Raw genomic sequence first — 20,280 nt, forward strand, 5'->3', positions numbered from 1 at the left:
GTTGAACCTCTATGCTTAACATGATTCTCAGGACTCTTCGCGATGAACCGTTAGCAAGTAACAGTATAATATTTGTTTAAAAAAAAAAAAGTTTCAAGTTGACGAGATGACTGGACTGGTGACTGGACTCCCCCCAGAACCTCTCCAAAAAATAAAAAATAAACTAAAATTCTTACATATTTGTAGAATTGGCTATGTTAAACATTCACAGGGATGTTGAAATTACTTTTGATGAAGTGATACAGGAGTTGACGAAAAATCGAGACGACTGAAATTTATTTTATAACAATACTTTATAATATATAGTGCTAAATACAATATATAGGTATATATATATATATAATATTACATAAGACTATACGATTATTACATTATATATTTAGTTCAACTTCCTCCAAAAACTGCATAAGGACGTAACTATTACAATATATATATTATTATACCACTGTATTCCTGAGTCATTTGCATTCTTCAACTTTTTTCAACTAAACCACTTATCCAACTATTTAGGTAAGCTACTATATCTAGTTTTCTCTAATAATAATACAATCCTTATTGATAAATCTTCTATCACTGCAATTCCGTGTGACCCATTCCACCCAGCGTTGGACATAGTTTTCCCACAATTTATGGAAATGCCTCCTATTAATGCTTCTCATAATTATTATAATTTCTCCAAAGCCAATTACGTAGAGATTTTAAAATACCTACAAAAGTTTAATTGGATCGAGACATTGAGTCAACTAGACGTTGATTTTGCCACAAATACCCAATATGATGCCCTCCATCACTGCATTATGCACTTTGTCCCAGTATTAAAATATATGAAGTTTAAATTCCCAACCTGGTTTTCTAAAAACCTTAAATTTACTATCCTGGCAAAAAGGCAAGCGCACGCCCTTTTCAAATCAACCAGTAACCCACACTATTATACCCAGTTTTCCAACCTTCAAGACCCAATATAAATCTGAATCTAAGAAATGCTATAATGAATATATTGCTCACACTGAAGTTATTCTAAAAATAACCCTTGTTCTTTCTGAAAGTTTGTTAGTACAGCAAAGTCTGATAATTACATCCCCAACATCATCCATTTCGATAATATCTCCAGCCATACAACCCCTAGAATCACCAATCTGTTCTCTGAGTTCTTCAACTCAGTTTACTCCCCTACTCTCTCTAATAGCTATACATCAAACTGCCTCATCTAAGTTATGACCTATCTAACAAATGTGTTATAAGCATTGCCGATGTCGAATTAGGTTTCGATAAGTTAAAAAATATAGAATCTATTGGTCCAGATGGTCTAACAGGAACTTTCCTTTTCAATCTCAAATCTTTTTTCTCTATACCTCTTTGGCTTATTTTCAACCGTTTATTAAATGAAGATTTATTCCCGTCCATTTGGAAGTTAAGTTCTATCACTCCTATTCTAAAATCAGGTGATAAAACTGACGTCAAGAACTATCGACTCATATCTATTCTAAGCAGGGTTGGACTAGGCCACCGGGGCACCGGGGCATGCCCCGGTGGGCTGCTGTAATTTTGGTTGAATAAAATTACTTAGATTTTTTTGTTTTTAATTTAATACGTCAATCTTCTATTCGTAAAATAAAATAAAAAATATCGTCTTGTAACATGACATTACTAATGGATGCGGTAACACAGGATTAGGTAACTCGGAGTTTGAAAATTTAACATTTTTAATGTCGCGATAGGCCAATTGATAACAATGAATTCATCAGAATATTTATAAATAGAAAAATTGTAGGAAATTTGAGTACAAAAGATGTGTACAATATGTTAATCATACGAAATATTGTTCGCGTTTGTTCAAACAACATTTTATTAAAATAAAATATTGGTATGGGTTATGGTCTTAGAAGATTAATTTTCTAAGACCATGGTATGGGTAGACATTTTCATGCGATAACGAAATTGTTTTTCGATAATAATAATTTTTGTAAGATTTATTTTATTTAAAACTTTTATTCAAAAACATTTTAATAGTTTTGACGTTCAGTCAATAATAAGTCTGTTACTAGTTTCCAACCTTAATGGACCTTTGGATCACATTCACAAATTAAAAATGATTCTAGAGCCAGATAATATAAAAAATGTATATGATATTCAATGACATTTGCTAGTTTTGAAATTTACTGTAGGCCGCATAAAAGACATTAGTTGCCGACCCCACTGTTCTAACTGAATTAAAATTAAATGTATGAACATATTTAAGTCAAATCATTTTTTATGGTGTAATATTTATCTTAATAGGTAGGTCATTATATCAATATTATAGATAAGATATATTATGCGTAAACTATATTTATTTAAGGTATAACATTAAATATGAAAATATTCAAATGTACTTGTGTGAATATTGTTTTTTGAGTTACCAAGATACATTTTCAGTTAAACAATAATTTGATCAGGTGCCTACCTACTTATAAAGTTCCATTGAGGCCGTTCGAAATTATTTTGCCCGGGCCGAGCTATAAAGCTAGTCCAACCCTGATTCTAAGCCATATTACCAAACTATTTGAGAAACTTGTTCTTAATAATATCCTTATTCTCATTGACGAGCAATATGGCTTTAGACCAGACCGATCATCTGTAATGAATTTGTTGGTCTTAAATAACTTCATCATTGAAGCTTTTGAAAACAAATGCCAAGTTGATGTTATATTTATGGACTTCATTAAAGCCTTTGACAGAGTTGACCACAACATCCTTCTCCGAGTACTCCGCAAATCTGGGTTTGGAGATCCATTGTTATCATGGTTCAGATCCTACCTACTCGGAAGATTTCAATTGGTTAAAATCAATGGTTATAAATCTATAGTCTCACCTATCCCTATATGGGGTTCCCCATGGTGGACACCTTTCTCCTCTTCTATTTGCACTATTTATCAACGGTATTAAAGAAATAATTCCATCTTGTAATATTCTCGCGTTCGCGAATGACTTAAAAATCTACCGTCGAATAACCAACGTCTCTGACTGTCGTTTACTCCAAGATGAGCTTAATTCCCTAGTGAAATGGTTTGAATCTATTGGCTTGTTTTTTAATGTCGGTAAATGCCAATCAATGTCATTCATTCGCCGTCGTTCTTCAATTAACCACGCCTACTTAATAAACAATATACCTATACCATCAGTTAGCCACAAAAAAGACCTGTATATTTTCTTGTCATATGACCTCAACTACCCTTCTTACATTCAATCAATAAGCTGTAAGGCTTATAAAACCCTGGGATTTATAAAACTGATATCATCCGACTTTAACCTCACCTCTTCTATTAAAGCCCTTTATTGCTCTCTAATACAGTCTCAGCTTGAGTACGGATCTGTCTTATGGGACCCCCACACGGCCTCAGACTCCGCGACCATTGAACGAGTACAAAGGCGTTTTCTATTCTACGCCGGTTATGTACTAGGTATTCCCCACTCCTTACACGATTATTCTCCAGTTCTCCATGAACTTAACCTACTAACTCTGGCTGATAGAAGATTAAATAGCAACTTTAAGTTCCTTCAAAATCTTATCGGTGGTATTTCTGATGCTCCATCACTCCTCTCCCTTATAAACTTTTGCGTCCTTCCTCGTCCTACCCGTTCTACTGCTCCGGTTTCTATTCCTAAGCGATCTACTAATTACAGTCAAAATAACCCAATAGACAGACTAATGCGTCTAGCTAATAACCACTCTTCTATTTTATTATACTCGTAATTTACCCACCTAATTCTGTTTCACTTTTACTGATTCTATATATATTATATATACTATTAGACTACTACTATACTAAATCCAATTACTGTACTTTGGGCGTAGCCCGTATTTAATAAATAAATAAATATAATATATAGTTTTTATTAATTATGTATAAACTGTGGACCCCCCCCCCCCCAAAAAAAAAAATTGAAAATACGCCACTATATATAGGTAATATGTATTTTTATTTCGGAAAATTATGGCTAAAAAGTTTCAGAAACGCAATAGATGTTTTCGACACTGTTCATCGTGAACTACAATATGTCTAGCCTACAAGCATTATTTATTGTTTATAACTGTACTATTGTACAGTTCTAAGTTATAGTTTTATACCAGTAGCTAAAAAGCCCGTATAAAACTGTACAATAGTGTTATTATCAATAGTGTTCTACGTTATTATTATACTATATTATATAATTCCAATATAACTCACTCACTGATCTGTGTAAAGCCATTACTACTATACCGATTTATTTGAAATATATAGGGAATGTACCTATTACTTTATACTATACACGTATTGGGGGACTAAGAAATAGGTTTTCGGAAGTCATATTTTTTAAAGGTTGAAACAGTTTTGGGCCCTGAGCTGAATGTATACATTTTTTCACTATTTGATTACCTAGGAAATATTTTATTTTTTTTTTCAACAGTACGTTGATTTAAAGTAAATGCAAATAATTAGTATGGTATAAATAAATAAAAATAAATAACATTTGAATGTATATGCATTTAATTACTTAATTAAAGCACTAATTATTTTTAATTTTTTTTTTTATTTTGATATAGTGTTCACGCTAATCTAAAGTAGTTAAAAAAAACTTCGAGATGAGGTCGTGTAAAGCAGCTGGAACTACATATTTTTATTATTTTATTCGCTTGTACATTTTGTATTTCCGTTTAACGAATTTTTTTTTTTTTTTTTTGAAGGGCCGACATGTTGTTGGACAAAGGTTAGCGCTCATAGTGTACACATCGGTACATAATTTTTTCAATTATATCCTCTTAAAATTAAACTACTAGTCACGGCTTTCGTTTGTGTACGCTTACGAGCAAGCACTACATCAAAAAAGCATCGCACGCACGTGCGGTATTATTACAATAACAACGATAATAGTAATGATAAACGATGCACCGATCGAAGTCGATTTTATTATCAAATTGTTCGCTTTCACAGTGTCGCGAAACGTGCGACCGATCCGCGAGCAACGCATTTGACGCGATGGGACGAAGACGGCTCCCGTTTCGCCGCGGTGCCCGCTTGCAGCAATAATACACTAATAACACGATTCAAACAAACATAAAAAATATTTATGTTTGTACACCGCACGCCGAAGGGCATACAACGTCGTATTGACCTTTATGCCGAGCGATCGCACTATTATCGCACACGTGAGGCACTACTGAACTCTTGACATTTCACCCGAGGTTCATTTATCTTTTTGGAACGGTCATTTTTTTTTTCACCCCCGTTTTTTTCCTTTTTCCGCTCGATTTTACGACGCGGTTCTTCACAATTTCTACTCTCCTCCCCACCCCCTTCGACCGGACGACTATAACCGTACCGTGGTTCTATCGCACTTGAATTTAAAAATGTAGAATATTATAATACACGCGCACGTTGTGTACCTGCACGTGGTGAAATATCGCCCCGAGGTACGACCCCTGTAACGACGTTAAATTAACCGAGCGCGCGCCAGATAAGCACACACGTGTAGAATACGTACTAACTGCGGCATACGAAGAAAACTAATTGTCGGTCGATGTTATGCCGCGAGTAATTAAATTTATTCAGTTTGGCTTTACGGACAACTCACTGCGCGTGTTGATTTCCAAACGATCGCCGATACACCGCGGTTCTTTCGAACGAGGACGGATGGCCAAGGGGAGGCTTAGTACGTAAACGGTTCTGGATGCACGTCCGTTGAACAACACTTTATTTTAAAATCACTTTAAAAACGTGTAAATAATTATATTCGATACACGTAATAAACATGCCTCATATGATATGCGTAGTATGTACATAAATTAAACGCGTAACTCCAGAAATCGGTACTTATTATTTCCGTGCGATTTCATCTTTAAATTAATCTTTTAATTTTCACCGAAAGGAATATCCATGCGCAATATTTTCTGACGTTAGGACTTGTTATGATAAATCATAACAAAATAAAATTCAAAAAATATCTATTGATAAAACACCATGTATAACGCTACCTATCCTCCGACACGCATTCATCACCTTCGCACGCTAAGATCACATTATTTTTATTTTTTGTATTAAAATTTTCAAGCATTGCGCTACTACAGCAGTGTACTACCAGGGCGTAGCCAAGGGGGAAACCTAAGAGAGCAATTGTCCCCATCTCCTCGTGGGTCATGTTTATGTGTATGGACTGTACTAGTACAGTACATACACATATACTATTTGGTATTTTAAAACGTTGGTACTAACTAAATGTTAACGAATAACGGATGTTTGTTTTTGGTACATAAGCGTGTTAATTCTATAGTGATTGTCACACATTTTTGGTGGTTACCATGAAGGTTGACGCAAATTTCGTCCAACACACAATTTTTATAATCACTATAAATTTTATACCATATAATGTCGTGGTGATGGTACCACAGCTGACCACCGATACCTTATAATTATTATTATTAATATTTTAATAAATATTATTAAAACTATTTTAAAATGTTGGAAATACATTTATAAATTTGGTGGGAGGTAGGAGAGGGGGTGAATTCTCACGTGCTCTCTAACTTAACCTTCCCAAAAAAGTGTTTATCCCTCCCGTTTAAAAATCCTGACTGCGTCACTGTGTACAGTGATAAAGAAACTGCAGTTAATACGACAATTATACGTATTAAATTATTTCAAACACCCTAAGACAGTATAATATAAGTATAACACGAACCACATTGTATATTACCGTGGTCTGAGTATTAAAATAATCGTGAAACATAATTTACGGACGTATATTTAAATTGTATATTCAGGACGTGAACGCGTGTGCACTTTAATGGTTTTAAAGGAATTAACTTGCAGAACATATTTATAACGAGCTTGCGGGCTAAGTATTTAGTTGCCTCATATGGGACCGCAATATGCTCGTCTGTTGTTGATGATGGCTGTTTATATTTGTTTGCTTAAAATATTGTATACTCTTTCCGGTCGGTTGAGATGCATATGGAACGATCGGGATATTGGATTACATACGAATATCAATCGTTTGGTATTACAGCAGAGGTGTGGAGTGGTAGAGTGAGAGATAGGAAGAGGGAAAATATTATTATAATATGTTATATTAATAATAATAATAATCCTTGAGAAATGTAGCGCACGTACGAATCGAATACGGGAAAAATGTGACAATAAATATTAATGTGAGTGTAGCAATATAGTTCTGTTAAAGTTTCCATATATGGAAAATATGAAAACTTGAAATATGAATATCTGATGTTAAATATATTATTTTAGGATATTAATATTTTTGATTTAGGTTTACAGTTTTTCTGCGGCAGAAAAAACATAGTTTTACGTTGTTAAAATTATGTATACATATTCAAATACAAATTATGCAAATATTACTCGTGTGAGGAATATTTAATATTATAATAATGTTTAGAAAATGAAAAAAACGATAATCGGATACTATTCTAATTGATTTGAAATGAAATGATTTTGATTGGACAGGTATATGATACGCATTAGGCAACTGATAGTAATTAGTGATGAGAACAATTTGAAAATCCGGAATGTGAAATGTATTATGAATGCGGTTTCTAAAATCCTTTTGGTTAATAATCATATTTCGGGTTTTGAAATTTAGTATAAGAACCCTTTTAATGTGTAATAAGTACACATTTATTTGAGTAAAACTAGAATTTTATTTTGTTGATTTCAATCTTACAATAATACGTACTTAATTTGTTGCGTACACTCAATTAAGGATCAATTTTTTTTCATTTTATTTTTTCTTTTATACAATTTAATCTTTTTATTTTTTATTTATCGTGTAGCAGTGATTAAATATTTGTATTATTTTTCTAATAAAAATAAATAAAAAAATTGAATTTAAAATATTAATTTGTAATATTTGTATATATTAAGGCTTATTATTCTATGTATATAAGAAAGTTTAATAAAAGTAACAATGTAATAATGATATTTTACTTATCATAAAGAATGATAATTAGAATTATAACTTTTTTTATTTTAAAATAGGCCCGTTTATTTTAGGATAAATTGTGGGATTCCTTTCCGAAGGGTTTCTTTAAAAAAAAATATAATTGTAGTATTGACACTAACATTATTGTATTATTGATTTTCATTTCAATGAAAAATAATTTATTAAAAATTAAAAATCAGATTTGAGTTTTCTATTTTAGACCAATGTTCGATTCCATTCGAGTACCAAAAAAGTTTTGATAAAAGTCAACATTTTTTTACTAAATATCACAATATCTTGTTCAATTTTCTTGAATCTTGAAATTCAGAACAATAGCATCACACGCTAAATTAGTTGCTCAATGCAGTGCTATCAGTTGCGTAACTATAAGGTTGAAGCACTCTGGACCAGTAGACATCCTTTATCTTTTGTTCTGAGGAAAGGTTTATGTTGCACGTCAAAAGAAAAATTTGACTCCCTAAATAATTGCCCTTATCCCTTATAATGCCCACGTCACATATAAGATCACTTGCAATACATTAAGTCGTTAATCCTGTTTAATTATTTGTGCACGCTCAAAAATCTGAAATAAGTTTACTCTGCGTTATTTTATCATGGATATTATATAGAAATCCGTGCTTTTTTCAAAGCAAAATATATGTATAATTTGAACAGTCAAAAATCTTTAAAACAAATGAATTTCTCATGACCTTCGCATTTTGGAGGTCACAACGAACCTCGGAAGTCACAACATCGTCTTCTTGTACTTTTGTTCTGGAGTTCATAACATATACGTATACAGACGCGGGCGTATTGTTGTATTGTGCATAAATCCATAAAAGGTTAACAATGTATAATGATGTAGTATTGAAACCAAATTTATTATTTGCTATCTATTCGATTTCTAACTGAGTGTTAAAAATAATAAAAATAATTTGTTCACACAATAACTGAAAAAAATTGTCTTAATAAATAATACGCCAGTGTCCATGCCAACTGGTAATTATATGCACACATTTAAGCTTAATAAGAATAACGGTGGTTGGAATATTCAATTAACGTTTTATTAATATTATGTAATAATATTCCTCTTCTCACTTCCCTTCCCCTTTCTCACAACATAACGGAATGATTATAAAACGTATAGTAGAAGCACCGGCCTCCATTTAAATTTTTTTTGTTTCTTTTTCATAGGCTGCTGTTGAAAATATTTTTAAAAATATAATAATAGTATTATATATACATAATGTTTACTGTCCTCGGTCGGACACATTGCAATTGTATGAACGAACAAGCTGAATTATATATTGTAGTAAAACCATTATTTAAAACGGATGGACATGGCTTATAACGGAAATCTATGAAAACGGAACGCTTTTGTTGGTCCGACGGAGATTTCGTCTGTGACAAGTAGATAGTCACGATATAAACGCGCTTTCGTTCGGTCAAAATGGTAAAATCATAATTTGATACTATTATTATGTAACAAAAATAATTATCTTTGTAAAATTTAAAAAAATTCAACTTAAGAGGAAAGGGAATCAAAGGCCAAAAGACAAATACTTCCTTATAATTGTTGTGAAAAAAAATAAATCATTTTGATCTAATTCACCATTGAATGATTGGACGACATTTATTACAGAATAGGTATATATGAGTAATATACGTAAAAAAAATATAATGTTAACTAAAAAACGTAGTGAGAGCCATGGCACTCTCATACAACCCCCATGTGAGCGAGCTTGGAAAAATAAAAAACATGCACTAGAAAATAAGATGAATACGACGTGAATGTCCATTATGATATATTCATATAATGAACTACACGCGTACACGTCCAATGAAAAAAAGTCAACAGTTTTAAACATCTATTTGTGTGTTTTTCATACATTGCTTTTTACCGAAAAATAGTACCTATTGTTATAATATTAGTCAAGTACGTGGTATATGCTTTAAGTGAAATTACGATAAATACATTTTTTAATTTTTTTAACACTATAATATTGTTTAGCAATGCAGTGAACAATATTGTTGACATTTTCAATAACTTGTATTGCACAATTTCAAAATTTTAAAAACTTTTTACGAATATAAATACTAGGAAATATTTTTCAATAGATACTTTGTAAGAACTTATATATTTCTAGGTAGTCTAGTTTAAGATCATTTTCACGGCTATTTTTGAACGTACTTGTTCGTCGAATAACTACTGTACAACTCTAATGCGTTATTACATTACGTGATCGTACTTTGTCGAAAGAATTAAAACGAACACTTAGCCGTTGAATGTTTCGTTTTAAAAACAAAATATTATAAATTTGCGCAGTATTTTTGTTTCGATTTCACGCCGTTCCGAAATCGTATTATCAAGAGATAAAAATACAATGTATTTTCTTTTATAAAAGGTATACTCCGTTAAAGTTGTATTATGAAAAAAATGTAAACTTTATTTTCAATTCGACATTTTATTAAAAAATACTCGGGGCTGTCTAAATATTAATAAATAAAAATATCTGCAGAAATTATCGGAATAATATTATTGTAATGATGTTTTTCCCCCTGCGTAGTTGATTCAAGACGATGAATGCAAAAAAATACTTTTTGAGAAATAATACTATCAGTGACTCGACAAAAGCGAGGTTTAATGAAAATACGATGAGCGCACATTTTTATTCTGAAATTAATTATTATGGTTCCTAAACGTTGCGATAACGTCATACTTCGACATTTAATTGAATAACTATGTAATAAATCGTTGACTCGCGACGTTATTACACGAAAAGTTTTTATAAAAGCTTCAACGGTGCGCGTGAACAACAATCACAATGTAACTTCTTATTGACGACACAATGATAATCGTTTTAACATTAGAAATCCGAAAACGAATTTGAATCGTTCAGAAATATCACGACCAAAAATGGCGTTGCCATTTGTTCGTGTTCAAAACAGGTTCCATCCGATTACATTGGAGTTCTTCGGATCGACTTGTTTCCCATACTCACGTGCCCGATGGAAATTCGAAAGGGCATAAGCGTGCGCAGATCTATTTTACAGAGTGTGCAAAAAGGTGCCACTGCTTACCCCCAACACCACTGAAAATAAATTTAAGCGTTCAAAATTCAGGTAAAAATATACACACAAATATCTAAATACCTAACTGTTTAATTTAAAATTTTAATTTTTTTTCCTAAAAAAATTACTGAATAGCCATTTCATCATTGTTATAACTGTCTTGAAAATTAATATTTAAAATAAATTTCGAAAAGAAAAATTAAATACACAACACTTGAAATGGATTGAGTTGTATATTTAAATAGGGTAAATAATAAAAAACGTGATTAAGTGAATACTTAGATGAATAAACAAAATAAATTTGATAAATAATTATAATTGATTATAAAACAGTTCTGCGTTCAGTCTAGTTTTTAATATCACTAATGTCTTTAGAATTTTAATTTATTACTATTTATTGCTCTGTAGTTGAAAGCTGTTTAATCTCTTTTGAAGCATAGTACTTCTTAATTTCATTAACACATTAAATCGTTATTATAGTATATAATTTGAGTTTAAAAAATAAACAAAAATGTCTGGGAATGAATATAAAAATATAATAAAAATCATAATGCAGTACAAAATCACATAATATATATTTAAAGACCAAATATGGAGATCAACAGGTCAAAATTACTATCAACCTATCAAGAAATTATTAAGTCATCTGACAAATAACTTAGTAACACTATTTGAACTGTCCAACATTAGTTTGCTTAAAAATATTAGAAAAAAGTCAAAAGTATAAACATGAAATCAATTATTCTTCTTTTTGTTAAATCTGATATATCTATCAAGCTGTGCATCTAATTCATCTTTGTTTGGCATTTTCTTTTCGCTATTTCTGCCACCTCTACCGCTACGTCCTCTGGAATGACCACGGATATTTTCACGTTTTCCTCGGTTACTTCTTACTCCTATAAAGAGAAGAATTTGAATTATAACTATTATAATTTAATTTAAAATATATAAATAAATATATTCCATAGTACAAAATAGGAACATACCACCACGAATACCTCGTACAGGGAATGGTGCTGGTCTACTGAGACGAGTAGCAAGGTTAGCAACAGTTGAAAAATCAGCTATAAGTTCAATTTTCATAGGACGACCTTAAATAATCAATAAAATTAATTAACAATAAAATTATAAAATTACAAAATAAATGAAATACATACCATCAAGCGGTACATTGTTATATTGACGTACTACTTTTAATGCTGCATTTTTACTGCCAAATACAACATCAGCTGTTCCCAAAGATCTACTAGATCTATCATAATGAACTGCTGCAGTTTTTAATGGACCAAAATTATTGAATAGCACCTGTAAAAAAAAAGTATTAAAACTAATATATAACACAAATTAATCAAAGTATAACTTCCAAGCCAACACAAAACATTAATTCACAAGACAAAAGTTAAAATATTCTTAAATCCATAAATTTATCAAAGAAAATACAATTAGATAGATTAGGTACTTTTTTAAAGTCATAAGTTATTGAGAAGAACTTCACATTGATAATAATATGAAACCTAGTTTTTTTCAGTAAAATACATTTTAGGAAATCTATCAACTTCTATTTTAACCTATCAATATAAAATAGTTTTATTTATATTTTGATGAATTGAAAAAATAATATATCAATTTTTTATAAAATATACTTATAATTTATTAACAATTAATATAGAAATCATTCAATAATAAAAACTCTTCTTTTCTTCTTAAAACATCTTGTTCACAAAAAAACTCTAGTAATATGAATATTTATAATGTATTTGATTAAAATAAACTTTGTTTGGTAATTTCATTGACTTTTTATAGTGATATTTATTGCCCAATAAATTTATAGAACTAAGATATATTATAATTGACTATACCTTAACATAAATATTAATATAAGTAAATGTTTGCGTTAGATCTAAAATTATCAACAATAAAGTAAAATAGACATTAATAAGTTTTAATAGTATAAAAAGACATTTATTTAAAAATCCCTAAAAATTTTATTCAAACCTGTATATCTGTAGATGTAACCCCAAAGTCCAAGTTTGATACAACAATTTTATGAATATTAGTAGTTGAAAGACCACCTCTAATTTGCTGTCCTTTAGGATCTTCATACATAACATGGGTCCATGATGAATTTACATCGGCCTAAATAAAATAAAAATTAAGCATTATATAGTTTTTTATTATATAAAATTCATATATATGTATATATGGTATCTATATAAAATTAAGTACTACTGAACCTATTCATTAATTTAATAACATAGTGTATTAATAACAACGTTTAAATAGTAATATAACAAAAAATTACGTACAATACATGTGTTTCACATTCATGAACATACTTAAAATATAGTTTATTGTTGGTCCTAACAATGAAATCAGTAAATACATTAGTCTTGATCAATTTAAGGATAAAAAAGTAATAGTCATAAGTATAAATTTACCATTGTTTTAGAGGCAATTTTTTTTAATTCATTAATTTTACAAAACATTTTTATAAAATAATATAACATTTTAAAACAAGCTCCTTGTTATAAACTGCATAACTTATAAATTAGTTACCCAATTTTATTATGATTCAATACTAAATAAAAAAACAATATATTAAAAAAAATATATATACACAGATAATCTACTAATTACAAGTGTGGTAATATATAATAGTTATCAACCTAAAAGAATAGACATTCATGACTATCTATAATATTTTTAATTACTTAACTAGTTATTAATGTAGAACCTTTTTCTTATAAAAATTTCTCCAAAAATCCAATATTATTTTGAAATTTCACCGACATTGTTATAAAACTTGGTGAATAGATAATCATCAATTTTAACAAATCATTTGTAATCAATATATATATATATATATTGTATCAATATACATATATAAGTATAAATATTCTATAAATATAAAAATGAATAATAATTTGTATAGTTACATGGGGATTGTGTAAATGTAAGGTTTCCGAGCTACGACCGACTGCAACAATCGTACTATTGACTGTTACTTAAATAAGTACCCTAACATAGTTTCAAATGTGATTGACGTGTATTTGTGAACAATAGTTATCATGACTGTTAATTACACTGGTCTAGGAATAGTTGCACTGTGCTCAAATTTTTATTTTTTTTTTAGTTTTACAATTTCAATGTAAATACATGAAAATTGATCATAATTTAAATGGAAAAACTAGCTAAATTAAATCTACATTTTTTATTTATTATGATTTAAATATCCATAAATTAACACTTCGAAATAATCTTCTTTTTCATAGTTTTATTAACTGAATTTCTATTAAAAGATTATTTTGTAATTCATCTTTTTCCTATTATTCCAATAACAGTTGAATAATATTTTTATAATTAATGATAATTTTTTCCATCTTAGTAGTCTTAGTTTAGTATTAGTTAGTAGTATTAAGTATTTAGTTATTAATTTTAATTATTTATGTTTATATAAATATAGTTAAATAAACTATATAAACTAAATTAAACTTTCCGCTGCAATGCTGTGTTTTGCATAACACGTTGAAAACCAGATAATATGCAGTGGCCAATTGTTGCAACCAGCTAGAGCTTGTAAACCGTACCTTAATAACTATCTTCCAAGGGTTATGATTAGATAATCTATAAAAAAGTATTAATCTAAAAATATAAATCCTACATTAGGGTCTGATCAAAGTTAGGACGTATTTTGATAAAGATTCAAATAGCAAACAAGTAATTATTAAGGATGGGGTTCAAACACTAGTTACTGCAATAAAAATAATTGTATACAACTGATAATCCGTAATACTAAAAAACCAAATTCGACAAAGCCAAATTTAAATTACAAGGATTTCACAAAATAATGGTCGTCGGTTCATTGACGTGTTTTTTACCTTTGAATAAGGAGTAAATCCATTAGAACTACTAGCTATGTATCTGCCGTTGCGCATAGGACCACCACCGCTTCCACTAGCGCCATTTGATCGGAAATTCGATGTTCCGCCTCCACGTTTACCGCCACTGAAACCTTTGGAGTCACCTTGTCCTCCGCCTCCACGATGTCCTCCGCGGTATGACAACTTTTTGTTCTCGATCAATTCATCCAAACTCACGTCCATTTTTGAACAGTTATAAAATACCAAATCACAAATTCACAAACAGATCGTACAACGTTTGAATATGTAGGATATGGATAATACGAGCTGATTCAGAAACGAAAATGTACGAGACACCGTTAAGAGAGCGTTAAACAAAAAAATTGCCGATACACAAAAAACAAATTAAATGTATTATGATCGCATTACACTACGGTCTCTATAGATACATTAAACGACGAGTAGGAGTGAAATAAACAAACATCCGATACGTGATGGCCCATTAGCAAAAAAATCATGCTGGTAGCAAATCATTAACAAAAGGAAAATTTCCAAAGATAAAAAGATTTTAGATTGTACATTATTGTATTTATCTATTATGTTATAGTTTATGTCTCGCGATATTCATCAATTATCATTATATTTTAACCCATTCAATACCACCAACTATTATGTTGATTATCCAATTATGTTTTTTTTTCGGTTTCATGGATAAAATAATATATAACGTTCTATAGATTATATTTTACATATTTATTTTTAGTCATCATCGTTTATGTACAAAAAAAATGCACACGACATCTCTATTTTTTAATACATTTAAGTTATTCGTACTAATTAAATACAAAAACTTGTATGTTATTTATTGTGATTGCAAATGGTCAATTTTTAATGGGTTTAGTATAAGCAATAATTTTAGAGCCTTACATGTTTGTGAGTAGTAAGAAATCATTAGTGTTAAAGGGATCGCATGACACGTATTTCTCGTACGTTATAGACCAATAAACGGTAGTAAATTACACATACTTCCAAATTTCCGATTTCAATTTTTAATACATGCATGAATTCTTTAACAAAATATCTAGGTTTTCTAAAAATTCGATTTTCAATTTTCAACTTTAAAGGACCATAAAATTAAGATATATTTATAAAAAAAAATCTCATGAAATTATTGTATTACATTTATATTTATTTAGGGCACATCTAGTTTTAACTCAAAAAAGTGGTTCCTACAAAAAAGCATACTCAAGAAGCTTACGAATTCAACTTTTTTTTTGAGATTTTAATCGAAGTTCAGAAAGTACGTTTAATTTACAATCGCTTTTAGCAGTTTTTATAGGTTACGAGTAGAAGAATATATTTATTTTTTTGCGATTTATTGATATGTGCGTGCTCGTACGAGAGTTGCTTTCGTCTGCAGCTCATCACATGTACCTTACTCTCTATCATGGATGGGTCGTCTTGTTATTTACAAATAAAATAATATTGTTTGTATGTATTCTGTAATCCCGTTATTGCTAGGGAGACAATACTGTCGATCAGTATACAATAGGACAGGCATGTCAAACTCTAAGTATCAAGTAGGCCAAATATAATGAATAGTTTACATACTACGCGGGCCGCACATAAAAATTTAACGAACATTTTTTTTTTATTATTATATATTTATATATATATACATATAAAACCATTTGTAAAACTTAATCGATTTCAGTTTATCAGAATATAAAGTTTAATAACGTATATCAAGCATAATATAGTTAACATATACAACCAAGCCCGGATTATGTTAATTTGGGGCCCGGGGCCAAACAATTTTAGGTGCCCAAAAACACAATCAAAATATTGATGATCCACACATAAATATATTTTAGAGACAAAAGAAAAATTATATTCTAATTTATAAATTTATTTCTTGCTCTTTTTAATACAAAAAATAAAAATGTTATTTATATAAATAATTTTTTCTTTCTTTTTGGGAAGCAAAACCTTTAATTATATCATCGGTATTAATTAAAACTAAAACATTACTCCCTGAACACAAATCCATTAAACTATATACTATAAGAGTTAAAAAAGAAAAAAACCTACTATCCACCAGGGGCCTACTATTTTTTGATATCAGTAGTGGGCTCGGGCCCATGGCCTCCTCTACCCCCTCTTCCTTAATCCAGACTTGCGTATCGGGACACCCACGGAACCGATAAAATCACCAATCGCGATTCGTGATCCCTTTCGGAAAAGGAAACAGTTTTGTTTCGCGGATCGATTTCGAACTTTTCGAAGCTTTATCGCGTCTACGAACAGGGGAGAAAAAATTCCAAAGCAATTTTGTTGTGTTCCTTCGTTACGGCGGTAGCATCACCCTGGTTTTCACCAAGCGCCCGTTTTCACAGTTTTTTTAATGAAAACCTGAGGAGTCGTGGAGATGATGAGGGCAAGACTTTATTCCAACGGCCGACCACTCGTTCCAAACAATCGTAACAGATCGTCGCCAAAGATCAAATCGCACGTTGGCTAATCTTCGTCCCGAGCAACACGATCGGTTAACGCGTAACGGAGTGGTGACAAACATTCAACACTGATCGAGGGGAAGAAACGGTTAGTGGTTGAGTTCGGTCCCGTTAGTCGGGTGTGCAGGACGAATATTATAATTCTCTCTGACGCGTATCGTTAACATAAATATACGCCAGCATGATCACTTCCGGCGTAATGCGCATGGTGTTGCACGCGTGTGAACGGACGAGCGGTCGGCGGAATGGACTTCACACCGCGGTCCGGCGTGTATAATTATCTCCGGCGCAATTACGCCAAATGAGCCGGATCTCGGTTGTGCGTTTCAAATGTTCGTCGTGGTGTATTTTCGGTCGGACGAATTTTTTACTCGTGTCAACTCTCGTTGCGCGCCCAAGGACAGTCCAAATAAATGACCTGTCCCTCCGCGAAGGTCACGAGCTCTCGACCGATAGGATTGCACCGGGTCCGGTGTTCTAGACTACACGGGGATACGTCTGAGAATGCTTTCTTCCGAGCCCGTAGATTTCCGTAGAATTCGCTTCTTGTTTCACGAATCTACGTCCAAAGAATGGTCTACGTTAGAATCACTATTACCGGCGAGAGTTCATTTGTTCGTTAAACTTTGGACAATTGTTCAAAGGTATGGCAAATGTTTTTTTTTCTTTTTTTTTTTTTCTTGCGGCTTATTAGTTGAACGTCTTAGATATTTAGGCAACTACGGATGATGCGTTAACGGTATTATACGAGCATGCGTGTCTAACCTGTCATACCGACGAGGAAAAAAATCGAACGGAAACATTTCTCCTCGGTATAATTCGAAATTTGCATACTAAGTTTGCATTTTGCAAATTCGATCCGGCCGGGAGTGAGTGCGACAGCGCGAGCGAAAGAACGACGCAAATGGCTTGGCGTTAAGAATGTCGCTAGATCGGCGTCAAAGTCGTCCGGGTGACAAATGCGCTCGAGATTTTATTGCCCGTCACACAGCCGCCGCCGCCGCCCCCGCGGGCGAATGAAGGAAATGAAAATAAAAATCCCTGCGAACGTCCCGAAGATAAATTATTGGTCGCGACCTTGGGCGCTCGAAAGTCTAAAATTTCAGCTTTCGTCAACGTTATACGACTCATTATAACGTGATGATGCACATGAAAAACGCGCGCGCGCGCGCGCGCGTGTTTGTGTCTTTGTGTGTATCATCGTTTCACGAATTTCTTTTAATGTTTATTTTAGTCGTGCACACTTTCGTTTTATTAAGCGGTTCGTTATGATTATTAATATTTTTTATTATTATTCTCTCATTTTTTGCGACAGTAAACGATTTCCGAAAAATAAAAATAAATTGTCATAATTAATAAACGGAGGTGAAACGCAAAATAATAACGTGCGCCGTGTGACTTTTCATTAAAAAGTTTTGATGCCATTAAACGTACACTGCAGTCAAAATATATAATTTACATACCATGCCTATAAAAAAAAGAAAAAACAATATTACCTGTTAAATATCTGTATTAATCAGCAGCGAAGGATATTGTATAGAAAGCGCACGTTGAGCGTACAACTCATTTTAGTGGATCACAACGACGAACGTTAAATACATATTTACGCAATTCCGTTCAGTTGTATACAATCAGAATTATCTAAAACAAAATAATAGTTATGGATTTTTCAAACTATTTTTTAATAGGTTTTTTAGTGTTCTCGAATTACAGCTGAAATGCCGTCGTATCGTAAATACAAAAACGAACGTGTAAACATTTTTTAAACGGACGGAAAACGACACTTGAGGTAAAAAAATTTCTCCGGCACTCTTTCTCGAAACCGTACACACATTCGAGTAAAATGACCACTACTCGAATACAAACTATATTAAAACGTTACATTGAAAAGTGCGCAAAAGCCACGGAACATTTTATAATAAAAGATATTTATTTCGTTTTATCATTGTTATTAAAAACTAAAGCTCATGATTATTGTACTGAGCGAATAGATCTCGCACCGAGTGTAAGAATATGAATGAAAAATATATATATTTCCTGAAAATAAGAGTTGCATAAAAACAATTTCCACACAGTTGGAATCTAAAACTGGGAACTTTTTCATCCAGAGGTTCCGGTTGTCATTATTTATATACGTATATACTTGGTTCTTATGGGGTTTTCATCCTAATAAAATAAAAGTTACGAAAAATAAATAAAAGAGATGCAATTTCAGCGCAAAAATAGTACTGTTATTGGCGTAACGGGTAGAAGGTAACGATTAGTATTGCGTCAGTCGTCGTCGTCGTCGTCATCTCGAACGGATGTTTGAATGCGCATAAGCATGCGCAAAATATGTATATAACATTCTCAAACAGAGAAAGAGAAATAAGAAGAAAATAAAGGATTAACGGTCCAAATTACTTTATATTAGAGTTCCTTCCTACGCGGTACTGCGGGAAAAAATGAATTATGACCGTGTGGCGTAGACACTCGCGAACGGGAAAGTTTCTGTAATTGAAGTGACGTGTGTGACCACCCTGCAGCCGACAGTCCCGACTGCGTCGTCTGAACTGGTAACGCGAGGTCCACAGTAGATGGGTGTTAAAAAAATTTTAAGCGGAATAAAAATATTGTGCACCGCAGCGGTTTGTCACATAATCAAATGAGTACAACGTCAGTGATCTAAATACGGACGATTTTAATTCGTACATCGAACGCATAATATATCGGTCGCCAAGCCGGTCACGTGGTATGTACCATTCGAAATCGATCTACGATTTATTGCAGTGTTTGGAACGGGTGTTCGACGAGCACACGCTTTCGTCCCACTGAATTTCCGAGGACCTGTTGAAAAACAAATCGTTTCCCTTTTCATAAACAGAATACCTACGCGCGTACAATGT

At 31.8% G+C, this 20,280-nt stretch overlaps 2 protein-coding genes across 2 annotated transcripts; one reads left to right on the forward strand and one right to left on the reverse strand.

Annotated features, from left to right (window-relative positions):
• The first annotated feature begins 3,091 nt into the window (after positions 1-3,091).
• Positions 3,092-3,733, forward strand: LOC112683971. The gene has a single exon (XM_025555255.1). It carries the CDS (start codon positions 3,092-3,094, stop codon positions 3,731-3,733), a length of 642 nt encoding a protein of 213 aa, XP_025411040.1.
• An 8,024-nt stretch (positions 3,734-11,757) lies between these two features.
• On the reverse strand, positions 11,758-15,226 carry LOC112684262 (THO complex subunit 4-like). The gene is made up of 5 exons (XM_025555690.1): positions 14,901-15,226; positions 13,018-13,158; positions 12,180-12,327; positions 12,009-12,113; positions 11,758-11,918 (listed from the first exon to the last, which is right to left on the reverse strand). The coding sequence occupies exons 1-5, from the start codon at positions 15,123-15,125 to the stop codon at positions 11,758-11,760; spliced, it is 780 nt and encodes a 259-aa protein (XP_025411475.1). The 5' UTR covers positions 15,126-15,226.
• Positions 15,227-20,280: the final 5,054 nt, after the last annotated feature.

This window comes from Sipha flava, unplaced genomic scaffold (assembly GCF_003268045.1).
Source record: "Sipha flava isolate LNK unplaced genomic scaffold, YSA_version1 104_pilon_pilon, whole genome shotgun sequence".
In the NCBI taxonomy this organism is placed as follows: Eukaryota; Metazoa; Arthropoda; class Insecta; order Hemiptera; family Aphididae; genus Sipha; species Sipha flava.